The sequence below is a fragment of the Poecilia formosa genome, unplaced genomic scaffold, assembly GCF_000485575.1.
Source record: "Poecilia formosa unplaced genomic scaffold, Poecilia_formosa-5.1.2 Scaffold17, whole genome shotgun sequence".
Classification (NCBI taxonomy): domain Eukaryota; kingdom Metazoa; phylum Chordata; class Actinopteri; order Cyprinodontiformes; family Poeciliidae; genus Poecilia; species Poecilia formosa.
The window spans coordinates 4,401,499-4,416,462 of NW_006799956.1; the positions used below are offsets into that span (position 1 = coordinate 4,401,499).

Consider the following 14,964-nt stretch of genomic DNA (forward strand, 5'->3'; position numbering starts at 1 on the left):
TGCTACTTTTCAGCCATATTTCCTGTAGCACATCAGTAATTTTTGGTTGACAAGTCGACATTGCTCCACCATTTGGTTGGAGCTTGTCGACTGTTTATATTTCTAAACAAAGCCGCTTAAAGTACATTTTACCTCCCTAGCCAGACTCTGTGTGGACCGTTTCTCTTTCCCATTCTCCGTAAGCCCCCGGCCTCTTTGTTCCTGTGTCAGCTGGCTCCGTGTATGGATGACCAGCGGCGCCCTCTGCTGGATGGGGGCCAAACTACAGTACTAAAAGAAGGTCTTTATTTAATCAGTTGAAACTAATTTTATTAGATATAAACGACCATTAGTCTGTTAATTGTTTGCATCCCTAATTTGAACATCCCTCACATATTCATATCTGTTATTTCTGTCAGGCACGACAAGAACAGCCCCCCTCCCGCAAAAACATCGTAAGCCAGATTCTTCCCTGAGCGATTGCTCCGCCCTGCTGCCATAAGAGCTACAACAAACAACTCCGGTGGCTTCTGCCAAACCTGCTGGGCGGAAAACAGACAAACAGCGGTCACATAAAGGCCGCCGCTTGCTGACAGCATGAACAAGGAAAACACAAATCGTTGACGGTGTCACAGGGTTTATCTGCTTTACTGTTTCATTCATAAAGCAGCGCAAACCAATAAGCACTCACACGTTTCAAACTCTTACAGCAGAAAACTTGCAGATGGTTATACTGAGCAGAAAAAAAAAACCTTGATCTGTTCAGTCGCTTCAGTTGAGTCTATCCCACCCCAATTGGCTTCCAAGGTAACGAAGGATGCAATAAATGTGGTTAAGTGATTTCCTGCCTCCCTGCAGAGAAAGCTTTGATTCATGCTGCTCACGCTGTTATAATGCAGGTGCCAGATGGAGGATCAAAACACATGCTTTCCCTCACATGAATGTAAATATTTGTGTTCAATCAAAAACCCAACTAGCACCACACGCACACACACGCACACACACACACACACACACACACACACACATAAACACACACACAAACAAAAATCACTTTTTTATGCGCTATTAATCCAGGCGGAGGACGTAACCTTTGTCAAATATAAAATAATGTACATACAGAAATCAAAATAATGTGCCTTAGCCTTCTTATATAAAGCAGGTTGTCAATCTGGAATATAGACATAAAATGATGAAAGACATCACATTCTAACAACTCTTCTTCTTTCTTCCTCTTCTTTTTAGAGTGTTGATAGAAATAACTATTCAAACGAAATGATCAATCCGAAGCCAGGATCTTTGAATTTCGTCTGACTTCTGAGCTGGGAGGGGGAGCGATGGGTTATTCAATACAGCCCATCTGTTTCAGTCCCATGACATCAGTGGATAGAGACCTGTGAGGACGTGGCTGCTGCAGATCGTCACCACTTTACACTGAGATGGAGGTGCAAACCGGTGCTAAGTCTCTGCTGCTTCAACGTGTCCCCAGCATCACAGTGTTATAATTATATACAGTAGTTCCTTCTGTCAGGCACTTCAAACACTAAACCCATCAAAACTCCTAAAAAAAAAAAAAATTAAAAAAATTATAATAAACAGTGAGGGGTATTTTTAGACAAGAGGCTTGAACTGAGGCTGTGGCTAAATGCCCAAAAAAAAAAAAAAAAAAAAAAAAGAACATTTTCAATATAACATGACAAATTTAGCTCCCCCAAAGCATTCAAAGGACATGAAAATGGGTGAATCTAATCCTGGTTAGCGGAACACAGATCCTCTCCCCATGGCTTTGGCTTTCAGAACTATTCTAATGATATTTGTTCTGTTGAGCCGGTTCTGGAACGGTTCGCCGCCTGCGGCTGAAGAACGAGTATTTCTAGAAGCCAAGAATGACGTACCAAAACAACGTCATCGCTAGTTTTTTGGTGGAACAGAAATATCCGCCTGCATCAGGTTAAGACTGAATAGTTTGACTGCTGAGCCTCGATTAATTAAAGCGAAGTGAAGAGGGAAAAACAAAAAGACAAACCGAGAAGCAGAGAGTAGTCATGGTCACCTGGTTTTTCAGCTTAAATAAACCACATGACATTAAAAATGAAGGTTTTTGTTCCTGAATAGGCCTTTTAACAAAATCTACTGGGCTATAAGTTATTGCGACAAACGATAGAATTGTTGTTTTGAGACCATTTTTAAGTACGGTAATGGCATAATAAGAACACATTCTCAAAAACCTTATGAACATTTAACGGTGGAACTGGAAGACATTTTACATATCCTAAGATAGACACAAAAAGGTTAGCTAGCTAGCAAGGCTTTGTTAGCTGGTAGTTAGCGGTAGCCTCAACCGCGAGGGAAAAAATACATATATACGAGATTAAATAGTAATGCCACAATAAAAGTTAAAAGCTATTTCACCACAGGTCTTAAAAATACACTTTTTAAAATGAATTTAAGACATTTCAGGGCCTTAATTTTAGATACACGAACTCAAGACCTTTTAAGGATGAGCAGACAAAATGAATCATCAACATTTATCCACTGAAAAACAACAAAAGTTATGAGGGGATTACCTAGATATTTAAACTTTAAAGGGTTATATGTGAAAGAGAGCAGCTGAAATACTAGCTAATACATGTTATTACTTTCAAAGCCATATGCTACAAAATGTGTTGCTAAAATGTTTTGTCCACAATCATCTGGAAATTTGCATTGAAATATGTCGGGAAATGAGACATCAATAAGTCATATCCAAACAGAAAGTAAAGATGCTAGCTTGCAGCATAAAACGTAAGTTTTCTGCATTAAAATGGCAGCAGCAAAACAAGAGCTTACTGAAAACTGTATATAAAGAGTTTGATTTGAGTATTGTGTAACTCAGAAACTCAAGCAAATTGAGTGCATTGATTTCAAAGTATATATATTTCTATTCTTAAACTACTCAAATCGGTATCTGGTGGAGGAAAAAAAAAGTCCTGATTAGAACCTCCCAACAAAAGCTATTAGAAGAGAAATAAACAGGAAATGATTAAAGTCATCACGGACAGCTGATTAGGATCATAAACATCAATATCTCAACCAGGAACAGAACTGCCTCATAATGCAACCTGATTACGGGTTAGATACCAAACCGAGGAGTTAATCCGAAAATTCGGGAAATCCTTTTCATGTTCTTGCATCCCAGGATGTTAACAGGAGAGAAGGCTAAGGCTTAATTTGCTTTTAGAGCTTGCGATGATAAAGCATCCTAATCAATAATGTGACAGGGATTCATGTGGCAAACAAGCCCACAAAAGCCTAATTAAAATTAAACTCGGAAATGTTTAATTACGTTGGCTTAGATCGAAAAGTTGTAGCAGCAGTGGAAGCCAAACGTGCAAAGTACAACCTGACAGAGACGACTGACGGCAGGCATGTTTGCTATCAGTCGAGAATGCTGGAATATACTGTATAACTTTTGTCTTTTTTTTTTACAAAACGTTTTCCATCTCTTCAGAAAGTCAAGACTGACACTACTTCTCCAATTTCACTAGATTTATTTATTTATTTATTTATTTATTTATTTATTGCTGCTCCCTGCCCAGCAACAGCTGAATTTACAACACCTGTGAATTATTTAACCTGCTGCGGCCCAACGGAGCGCGCAGCCGCTCCGGTTACCCGGGACAAGAAGCCAAGAGATCAGCTGGACGGTATCCATGAAGGTAAGGCAGCACTCGAGGATGCGACGTCAGGCGTGGTGTCGGCTTGCTTCCCGGGAAGCGACAGCGGCGACATGAAAAGGAGACGATGTGAAAGGGAATTCGTTAGAATCGGCTTTAAGTGAACGACTGAGGGGCTGCGACTCTTGTACGTTTCGGAAGGGGCAGGAACGAGAGTGACAGCTAGAGGCCAGCTCCGAAAGTGATGCTCTGATTTCATTACATTTTGAAACAAGTGACTGAAGGTTGTAGCTATGAAATCGAAACTGACAATGAGGCGTCAGTGATTCTGAGGACAAATTCCCTGCTTTTCAGTGTAGACGTCTGAGGCTGGATTTATTAAGAGCAGCAGCCTTGGCTTTTCAAAAACAGCCAGTTGAAAAGGTGAAAAGGCTTTTTATACCCTCCAAATTGAATATAGATTCTTTCCCTTGATTTTGTTTTCTTTAGGTTTCTATGGATGAGTAGTTAATTCTGCTTTGTGTCAGCATCCAGCATTTTTGTGACTTTTTTTTTTTTTTTAAAGAAGCCATCTTTAATTGTACAAATTTCAGCTTAAGAACAACTTGAGCTGAAGCAAGAATTTTTTAGCGTTCTCAGACTGTGGTACAAGAGCCACTGGTTGTAAGTGTGGTGCCTTCAATGGTAGTTGGAACAACCATTCCCATACAAATTCAAAGCTAATCTTTCTGATAAAGAGTCAAAGGGATCTATTTGAGCAAACTGATATTTGCTTGGAAAAGAAGCTACTAAAGGCATAGAGAACATCTGAAGAACTCCCAGCAGAAAATGAATTTGGCAGCAGTGAACTACAAGCACGGCTACTGGCATATCTCAGAAAGTGGATCCCTGGAGGGCATCAAATTCAATTTAAACTAGTTCAAACAGGTTAAATTAACCTATTAATTATTATCATAATTACTCAGCAAAAATTATGCTAACTACTATTAGCAGCATAAACTACAAACTGTGTATTTTAACAACTCCCAATGTATTGAAAATGGACAAAACAAGCGTTCGTGGTTTCCTGTTTGCCTAAGTTGCTGAGCTCAGTGACAAGCTAACTACTGTTAGCACGTTAGCTATGTTCTTTATCATTTTATGAATTTAAACAAAAAAAAAACAAACAAGTTCAGTTTTCACTTTGTTTTAAACATAAGGCAGCCACTCTGGATTCTTGTTGAGGATGATGAGAAACACTTGACTGTCCAACATGGAAAATAGACTATAAGTAAATCTCTGATTATTTTCCTTCCACTGGTAAGATCGGAAATTTCAATTTCACCAATTGTATTTTACTCTGCATTCAAGCTAATATTAACATTATTATAATATGTATAATACGTGTATAATATTAATATTAGTCTGGCTGTCTGCTCCTGCAGCCAGCTAACAGTTAGCTACTCCACAGACTATCGCATGACCAAACAAATACCACAAGACTACCTTCCTCCACTTCTCCTCCAGAAACACGACAGCAAGATGGAACTAAATATCAGCTGATATTTAAACCCAGCATTATTTATCGGACCGATACGGATATGTTAATAAAATGACCAATATCGGCCGATACAGATGTTAGTGTTACAGACATTAGACTCCGCATTACAGAGCAGCCCTCTCCCACTCAACTCCTTCAGACTAGCCAGGAACAATTAGCAAACACCTGGTGGAACTGAGCATCTGCTGAGCTTATTAAAGAGCTACTACTCAGTGAAACACTGTTAAAAAGAGACATATAGGCCTAATTTCAAAGCGTTAAATTACAAAGTCAAATTTCTTTTAAGTCATATTTGATATCTTTATATATATGTAGTATTTTTAAAATAACTGAAGGTAACAGTTTGATAGCATAGTTACTTGACTCTGCTATTAAATGGCACTATGTGCCTGGAAAACAGATCATTTTAAGTTATAGGAAAGGACTGACACAGTACTTTAGAGCTGGTGACATTGTAACCATCACCAGCTCGTTAGCTTTGGTAAACCCTGATACCTGGTTAGAAACTTTTACTATTTACTGATTTGGTACTTGTCACAAAAAGTTTAAGAACCTCTGCTTTGAAGGAACTGGGTGAGAAGATTAACCAGATTTCAGTCATACAAAAAACATTAAAACAAAGATTCTGACAGATCACTGAATGAAGAAAAACACCCTTGTAGAATATGAACCAAGCGGTCATAGAGTTACTTTCAGTGTCGTCTGCTTTGGCTATGAGGCACTGATAGACCTGAAGAGGTGAGGAGTAGCAGGTGTGAGTTATCGTACCGCAGGGGCTGACTTTGGAAGCTGCCACCTCCACCTCCATCCTCCTGTGAGCCTCGTTCCTCCTGGTCTCCTCCACCTCCTCCACCACCTCCTCCTCCTCCGCCACCCCCAGTGCCCCCAGATCGGAGGTGGCGCAGCTCATCCGGCTGCAGGGCACTGTACCAAGTCTGCTGCCCGCTGTCGGGGCTCAACACGGGGCTCTTGTCCTCCTCATGGCCCTGGACCTGACTCTGCACCGTCTTCACAATGTTCACAGCATTCACAGGCAGCTGGAGCAACCTTTGCATAGTGGTCATCTTTAAAAAAAAGAATTAATAAAAGGGGAATTTCAACCTGTAGAATTGTAGAGAAAGGCTGCAGTACTTTTTTACTGGGAATTGCTCTAAGATCCTCTTTGGGCAGTTCGTCTGGGATCAGCAACATCCAGTTGGCACAAAACAAAACAAAAAAGAAAGATCCTCCCAAAATGTCCTGAATGTGTCCGACTCTTCTCTGCTCACTGGTCCAACTCGAGCTCAACAGCAACTCAGTGCCTCTTTTTTTTATTATTCCCTTCTGTTCGGAGGAGCAGCAGCAGCAGCAGCGGCAGACATCAGCTGCTCTGTAAATGGATGCTCGGCTCGGCAGGGAGGGGCGTGGAGCTTTATCTCTCCTCGCGCGGCTCCTCCCTGCTCATGTGGTTCCTGTTGCAGCACCAGCCTCTCTGTGCACACACAACGCACCAAGGTCTCCCGTAATGCTATCATCTCTCTTGTTCACTTAGCCACGCTGTCACCCCTCCTCCGGTGACTGCCATCCATGTCCCTCCTCTTCACAGTTAGAAACCATGTATTTCTCTCTTTGCAGCAGTTCTGGGTTTTTTTTTTATATAAATATATATATATTTCTAATGTATTTACCCCTTTTTTTAAATAAACCTCTGCTATCTCATTCATTTTTTTAAATATATCCTGAACGGCCCTGATTTTTATTTTATTTTTTTTACCTCAGCTTACATGACTCAGCTTTCTTGGCAGTGTCGTGATGAAAACGTCTCTCTCCCTCTCTCTATCTCTCTCCCTCACACACGGTGTCTCTCTATTTCTCTCCCTCTCCCACTCGTTTCCTCTCAGCTCGTACCAAAAAAAAAAATGAAATAAAAAAGCTGCCTTGAAGCTCAGTTCGCATATGCTCGCTCTGTCATCTGTGAACAGATCAGCTGGGATGTGCTGACATTTTGTTAATTTTTTCCCCCCCTTCAACCCGTGATCCGAACAATAGACGCACCCAGCGGCTGCCGCTGCTGCTGCATTTACAATAAATTACACTGACAGCTCCGGCTCACAGGGCTTTAAAGCCACAAGTCCGACTTCTCACTAAAAATCACTCAAACACACTTTAGCTACTGCTGTGAGAATCACATGCCGCGGGTTTCCAATTCAATCAGCTATTTTGTTGTAAATTGGTATTTAATCAAAGTGAAATTGAAAACACCAAAAGCAAGCTTCCCTGTACCGCTGATGACATCATACAAGGCACTGACCAACCAATCAGAGTTCTTTGGAGTTGTATTTCATCACCTTCCTAAAATAGCAGCCTAAGTCTATATTTTTTTTGGCCAAAAGTGAAAATTTTTTTTGTTACCAAAATAATTTTTGGCATAAAATGACAAGGTGACGATTTTTCTTCTTTTATTTGCGTGGCTTTAATCAAATTATCCCTTTAAATGCATTGAAGTTAGGTAAAATCGCATTATTTGTGTGTTTTAATGCATTCTGATCGACCTGTGCTTGTTGGCCCAGATACACACAAACCAGAACTTTCTTACCCCTTCAATTCACCCTTATTTTGATTAAATTTAAACTGAGAATCTTCTTTAAATTTAATCATAGCAGAACAGCAAGAAGCGAGCATGGCAAAGTTTCACCAGAAGAATCTGAAAACAGTAGTTTCACCTGCCGGCTCTGACTGAGATCCCTTTTTAATCAAGTTTATTTAAAGTGTATTTTATTTTATTTTATTTTGGGTGCAGCGCAGTGGTATCAAATCTACATGAAAGAGGGCTAAGCTCTCTCCAAAGACACATACTCCATGAATTATTAAAGTGCAGTATGTCCAGAAGCTGGATAATTAATATCCATCTCCTGGTGGGTTCTCAGTGGAGACACGCCTGTTGGCCACACTGTACTTCAGGAGTTCAAGGAGAGGATTAATATCCCTCTGATGGCCATGCTGCACTGTTTGTGCTGGCAGCTGTTTGCTTGAGAACAATAACAAAAACCCAATTCTGTTTAAGTGAAAACAAGCAGAAACCAAACACTCGCACTGCTAAGTAACAAACACGTCCCAGTCTGAACAAAGATTGTGATGATAACTCTTTCACCCTTTTTTTTTTTTTTAGTTTGCTTCGTAACAGAAAAAGTTTAAAATCAGTGATTATTAATGCCACTTTTCTTTTTCCGTCATTCTTGAAATTGAGGTTTGCACAGTTTGGGTTGGTTGTTTATATTCATTTTGGAATTTTAATGGAGGAGCCATCTTGTGATGACTTCTCGAAGGCAGAGTTTCAGAAAAAGCGGGAGTTTCTTAAAGAGGCAGAAGCCCAATTTCAAGGTCTTAAACTACAAAGTTTAATTTTTCTTAAGTCATAGTTGATATACACATATACGTAGCATTTTTACAACAACTGAAGGTAACTTTAGTTAATTGTGCCATGAAATCCCACAATGTGGTTGGAAAATACATTGTACTGCCCCTTTAAGCACATTTTGGTTGACAAAAGACTGACTATTTCTAACGGTAAATTAAGCACAAATACAGTTTTAGGTTAAGAGATCCTGTCTTGAAAGAATGTTGAAATAATACTTTTTTTCCCATTTGTTCTTATAAATTTAGGTACATTGCTTGGTTTGCCTCATCGTCTTTTCTCTAATGTAGTTTTTCATCTGGACAAAAAAAGTGCTCTTCTGATTTTTTTTTTCCTTGCAGCCCTGCATGTCAACATTATGTAGGGTTAGAGGCATTAAATTCCCTAAATGTCCTCCTCTGACACAGATAATAGTGAGGGATATTCAAAAGCCCACAGAAAGCACAGAGAGGATCCAAACAACGGAAGAGAAAGGAAACTGAGGAGAATATGGGTTTATTTATTAGCCAATATGGTCATAAGCTCATGTTTTTCCAATAATGTCCAGTTTTATAACATGAGAACAGCTTTTGACTCTTAGAAATTGGAAATGAAATGATGCCAGTCTGCATATTTATACTCTCAATGTTACTCTAGCAGCAGGAAAAGTCAGGGTCTGATAAATCCACATCATCTCTGACAGAAACATTTCTCAGACTTCCTGTTGTTTGTAGAAGAGTATTAAAAAAGTGATAGGTGATAAATAGGAAGCACTAGATAAAGGTGTTGATATTATTGTTTTTCAACAAAACAATATCTATTATTTTTACATGCTAAAAGCACATTTTAAAGGCTGAGCATAGTATAGTCATTTATATAAAGTATGGTAAATATTTCCTATTAAAAATAGATTTTTCACATTCAGTGGGCATATACTGGATAGTAACTCAATGTTTTTTTCTGTTAATATAAGAATTTTTATTCTAGGCTACTCTTGTTTGTATGGAAGTCAATTTCTGCCATGATAGAACAAAATAAAAGCCCAACAGAAAGTCATAAATATGAGTTTTAAAATAACATTTATTGAAATAAAAGTCATAATTTCTACTTTCAAAGTCATGACTATGAACTAAAAAAAAGGATAATTATGAGATATAAGGTAAGGAGGCTAGCTCCAGCATTTTATAATCTCGGTGCTGAATCTAACAATTATGAATTTCTATACAATTATGACTTTATTTCACAGTTTAGACTTCAAAACTCATAAATATAACTTCCTATTGGGCTTTTTTTTCACGGCGAAAATGGGGTTCCATACAAACGTGCATTTTCTGGAGGTTTTAGAGATTTTCACCTATCTTACAGCAACTCAACAGCCCTTTAACACTATGACCAGAGCTAGAGACGGACCAAACTGGCTTATAACAATAAAAAAAGCCAAGTGGAAGAGCACTCCTCCATTTTCCAAGTCATCTACTACTTTCAGTATTTGAAGGTCAAGCCACCTGCTCTCACCACTGGGTTTTAAAATAAAAGCTTCAACCACCTTTATCAACAAAAAACTACAATTACAAGAACATCATTCAAAATGACAACCTAAACTGGAAAGAATTAATTAGATTGGAACCCAAGCTTGAAAACTTTTCTATTGACTCACAGTTTGACAAACGTTGATCGACAGCGTCAGTAAAATCTAAACATAAAGGATCACAGCCAGAAACTTCAGCGTCCACTCAAAGAGCTCCCTCTGCTGGTGAATTACACAAATAGCACAGAATGCGCACTTGAAGACGTGTCGAAAATATCTGAAGTTTGAATTAAGTTTTAGGTCAGAAAACGACTAAAAAGACATAAGGAGGGATTTGAACTGAGCTATGTGAGAGTTTGCAGAAAATGCAGGAGAGAAGATAGAAATAGAAGATGTAGTGGAACAAAAAACAACAACAACAACAACAAAACTACCACAAAGGGACAAAAGCAAAACCAAGCAACTGGAAATAGAGGGAAGCATTTCATTTGCTTGTTATAGTCCAACAAGTAATTAGGCTTTTAGTTAGACATCTAATTCAACATTTAATCCAGTAAATTACATGGGTGAATTGGATTTTCAAATCCTTGTCCTAAAAGTCTATGAGTCACAACTACAACAAAAACTTAAAAATGCCTCTCTTAAAAAGAAATGATAGTGTGTTGTTTGTTTGTAAATAAAAAAAGGTGAATGCTTCTCGTTTTCTGGAAATACTTTTTCTTGCACCTTTAGTTGACGAAGATTAGTTTTAGTCTTGTTGACCACAGAACCCTCTTTAAGTTCACTACCTCTTGAACAACTTGTGGCAAACTGCAGTCAGGACGATTTCATTTAAGCTTTACACTTAATATGTTATCATAAAGTCCAGAACTTCTTCATGCACAGCTGTCCTGTCAAGACTTGATACTTTCTTTACCTTGTCTGTCCATGTGTGTGGCAGGCCGAGTCTCGGTTTGAGGTTATGATTTTTGACCAGAACTCCAGGAGATGCTCAAAGCGTCGGATATTGTACTAATAATCTGATTCTGCTTTTGCTGAAATGATTAATTGGATTAATCACGATTAATTGGTTAATGAAATAATCACCAACAATTTAGTAATCAATTAATCATATTAACAACATAATCAGAGCAGTAATCAAGCCAAAACTGTACAAAAATTACATGTATATTTTGCATTTAGATATGTATACCCATAACTTATAAAGTAGCAGTTTTGGATTCACCTGAATGAAATTCTTTGAAAAAAAAAAATCTCCTATGAAGCACTTTTTGCTATTCAATTATCAATCGGTTAAACAAAAAATTAGTCACCAGCACCAAATGTTCTGAAAAAGGAACTGAATTATTTGTATTTTAATGTACCGTATTTTCCGCACTACAAGTCGCAGCGGATTATAAGGCGCACCTTCAATGAATGGCCTATTTTAAAACTTTATTTATATATAAGGCGCATAGAAGAGTCGCTACAGTAAGGGTTGCCACCCGTCCCTTAAAATACGGAACCGATTTGTTCCGTATTCTACAAACAAGGATGTGAAATAATAAAGTGGTCCCCAAGTACTTTATATAGTAGGCTGCCCCAGTCATTGTTTCATTCACGGTGTTGGTGTTGCGATATTGTGCCCAATTGCTTTCTGGGTAACACAGACCAACCAACTCGCTGCCGCCGCAGTCTCTGTCTCTCTTCCCCCGCGAAGTTCACCAGCAAAGTTTATACAGGTGGTAAAGACTATTATTTATATGTAATTCTTTCACTCTGTCAAAAGTAAGATACATCCCAAATCTTCCGTTTTTGTTTTGAAGGTTTCCTAAAGACACGAAGTGAGGAAGAAGAGGGAGATATCTTTAAAGAGAGACAGATTCACTGCAGCACGGATGAATCTCACATCGGATTTTGGACTTAATCTCAGCTGCTGAATCACTCTGAAGCTACAACTCGTTGACTGAAAAACATATACATATATCTATATATATGCATGTATATACATACATATAAACATGTATCCAATATATATTATTCAGTATTAATCATTATTTATTTGTGTTTGTATAATTATATAAATATGTATTGATATTACTAAATAATTTATTAAATAAATTATGAACTGCTGTGTGCTTTGTAATATGCTCATCATACATCAATATTAGAATATTCCATTCCTATTCTGTTATAGCCACTAAGCATATTTAAATATGATGAACTATGTATTAAAAAATACAATTGTTTATAAATGTAGCTTTGATAGATGTTTGAATATGGTTTCCAGTAACAAAAAAGCGTGTTATGATCGATTAAATGCGCTGACATGTCATTGTGCCTGCTAACACATAACGCTGAGTGGAGTGGTGGACCGCTCCAAGATGGCCGCCCTAAATCTTGCAAGCGACAATAGACGAGAGTGGTCCATGAGGCGTCTATCCTTATATTATGTCTATGGGTAAATACATAGACATAAATAGGTCAGTCAAACTTTATTAACAAACCAGCATTCTGACAACTATCCCAGTATGCACCACGCGCTTCTTCTTCTACGGGCGAAAATGAAGTCAGCGCTGCTTACCGGCTCAATATTGGTCCATATATAAAGCGCACTGGATTATAAGGCGCACTGTCGGCTTTTGAGGAAATTGAATGTTTTTAGGTGCGCCTTATAGTGCGGAAAATACAGTAGTTCTAACATTGTATTTAAAAATGTTACATGGTTAAATGAAAAATCTGCAGTGTGGTCATTTTTGTTGTTAAATCTGATTAATCAATTAATCATCAGGTTAATCAGTAATTGATTACAAAAATAATTGCTAGTTGCAGCCCTAATTGGTTGTACTATAATATATTCTGTTGTTTTGAAAGTATGTGTAATAAGTGAATGCAACACTTTGTATGCTTTTATTTTCAAAACCATATACATATTTACTTCCACTTTAGAATTACTCGCTACTTTTGTTTTGATCCGAGATCAAATCGAAGCAAAAATTCATTGAACTTGGAGGATTTTCAAGAGGCGTGAAAACGTTTGGAAGGCATTGTAGATGTTATTGAAGATACAGGATGCAGGGTGAAGTGGTTTTGTGTCGTTTTAAACTCGTTTCCAGCCTGTACAGAAGCGTGGTATTTGTGCAGATTTCGTGCTGCCTTGCCAGGGGTCGAATGTTGAGCTGCTGCCGCTGTCCAGCAGGGGTGGTGCTGAAAAGCCGAGGCCTGATCTCACATCCCCTCTGACGGGCCTCCAGCATCCCGCCTCGGTAAAACTTAACACTGAATCAAACCAACGCCGAGTTCTTTGTTTTAGAAGCAGACAAGCGAGGGGACAAAGATTCAAAGGAAACTAGCCACCGAAGCAGGTCGAGCGGCTCAAATCACGGTCACATTCAGCGGCCGGAGAAGCCGCTCGCTCCTACACGGGCCTCTGGGTTACAAAACTTCCGTCTGCTGTTTCTTTTTTCCCCCGTTTTTACTTTAAAGCACATGTTCTCAAACTACACATGTACATTCTGTCTGTGCACCCCCCGCGGCTTAAGCTGAAAGCCCGACAGCCGCTCCGGTAACCCGCCTCAAGCCGAGGAGGCTACGTACCGCTTGTAGTCCGAGGAGAAGATCCCACCACTCGCCGGATCGTGGCCATATTCGGGCTCCCCGACGCTGGAGGAGCCCCCCTTCTCTTCGTTGAACGCCGAGCTGGAGGACATCTCCGTGGCGTTTCTGCTGATAATGTCCCGGTCGGCCTCACGGAGCGGCGATGGAGAATCAGAGCGCAGAGGGGAAGCAGGATATGCGGCTCTTAAAGGCGCACAGACACCGCTGCTGTCTCCGTGCTGTAGAAGAGGATGATGGGAGGCGGAGGAGGGAGTGGAGGGGAGGGGGTGATGAGGCAATGGTCACGTGGTTTTCACAGATTGTTCCTCTGGATGTAAACATCGTGTGCCGTCTGCCGTCAGGGCAGACGGCAAATAGTGGAGCAAATAGGCGCCATGATGATGCGCGGTCCTCGAGACAGTTCAAGAAATAAATCTTTTTAAAAGATAAAAAGTCACATTTACAGAAAAGGATTCGGGCAGCTGAAAAAAGAAGAAAACAAATTCTTACTCTGAACTAAAAATTCTGAGTTTACAGGCTGAATTTTGAGACCAAAGTCAAAAATTTTGAAACTAAAGCCAACATTTTGAGGTTAAATCTGAATTTTTGAGATTAAAGTCAGAATATTTTAGATTAAACTCAGAAACATTTAGATTAAACTAGTGAAAATTCTAAGATTAAAGTTAGAATTTTTGAGATTAAAGCCAACATTTTGAGATTAAATCAGAATTTTTTTTAGATTAAAGTCAGAAACTTTTAGATTAAAGTCAGAATTCTGAGTTTAGTCTCAAAATTCTGATTTTAATCTGAGAATTCTGACTCATTGCTATACAGCAAAACTCTACTAACACAAGCACCCACTGTAGCTAGTTTTCTGCTTGTAAATAAATGGAATAAAAACCCCCAAACATAAACCCTCAAGAGGAAATCCTGGACTAACCGCATGTACAAAAGTCACAGAACAGAAAATGAAGATATTACGACGTTTACCTTTGAAATAGAGGTCAGTATAAACTTACAGGGTGTTTACAGTATGTGTCCAGAAAATGATCGCTGTTGGACAGAGAGCACTTGTGCATGCTGCCGTCCCACGTTCCGATCACATAGATCCCAGTGTCCTGCAGCGCCATGTGGAAAAGAGTTTAAGATTTTTATTAACATAAAAGTAGGAGACAGATAATTGAACACTGAGTTTAAGCTGTAATATTAGTTCTGATGATTAAAGAGAGATGGAGTTTGATAAAGAAAGGAAAGTCTGTATTGTTTGCACAAAAAAACAGGTGTGGATGAATTGTGACACAGTTCAATAAAT

General features: G+C 39.0%; 1 protein-coding gene across 12 annotated transcripts in view; it reads right to left on the reverse strand.

Moving 5' to 3' along the window:
• Positions 1-13,924, reverse strand: part of ap3b2 (adaptor related protein complex 3 subunit beta 2) — a 43,606-nt gene extending 29,682 nt beyond the window's left edge. For 3 of the 12 annotated variants that reach the window (XM_007546816.2, XM_007546815.2, XM_016668840.1), the window contains exon 1: positions 13,653-13,923. In XM_007546816.2, coding sequence (XP_007546878.1) covers positions 13,653-13,765 — 113 coding nt within the window. In that variant the 5' untranslated portion in view covers positions 13,766-13,923. Of the gene's footprint in view, positions 1-5,943; positions 6,554-6,928; positions 6,950-13,652 lie in introns of those variants that run through there. The other 9 variants (XM_016668836.1, XM_016668835.1, XM_016668834.1 and 6 more) reach the window with 5 other exon arrangements.
• Between the last annotated feature and the right edge of the window lie 1,040 nt (positions 13,925-14,964).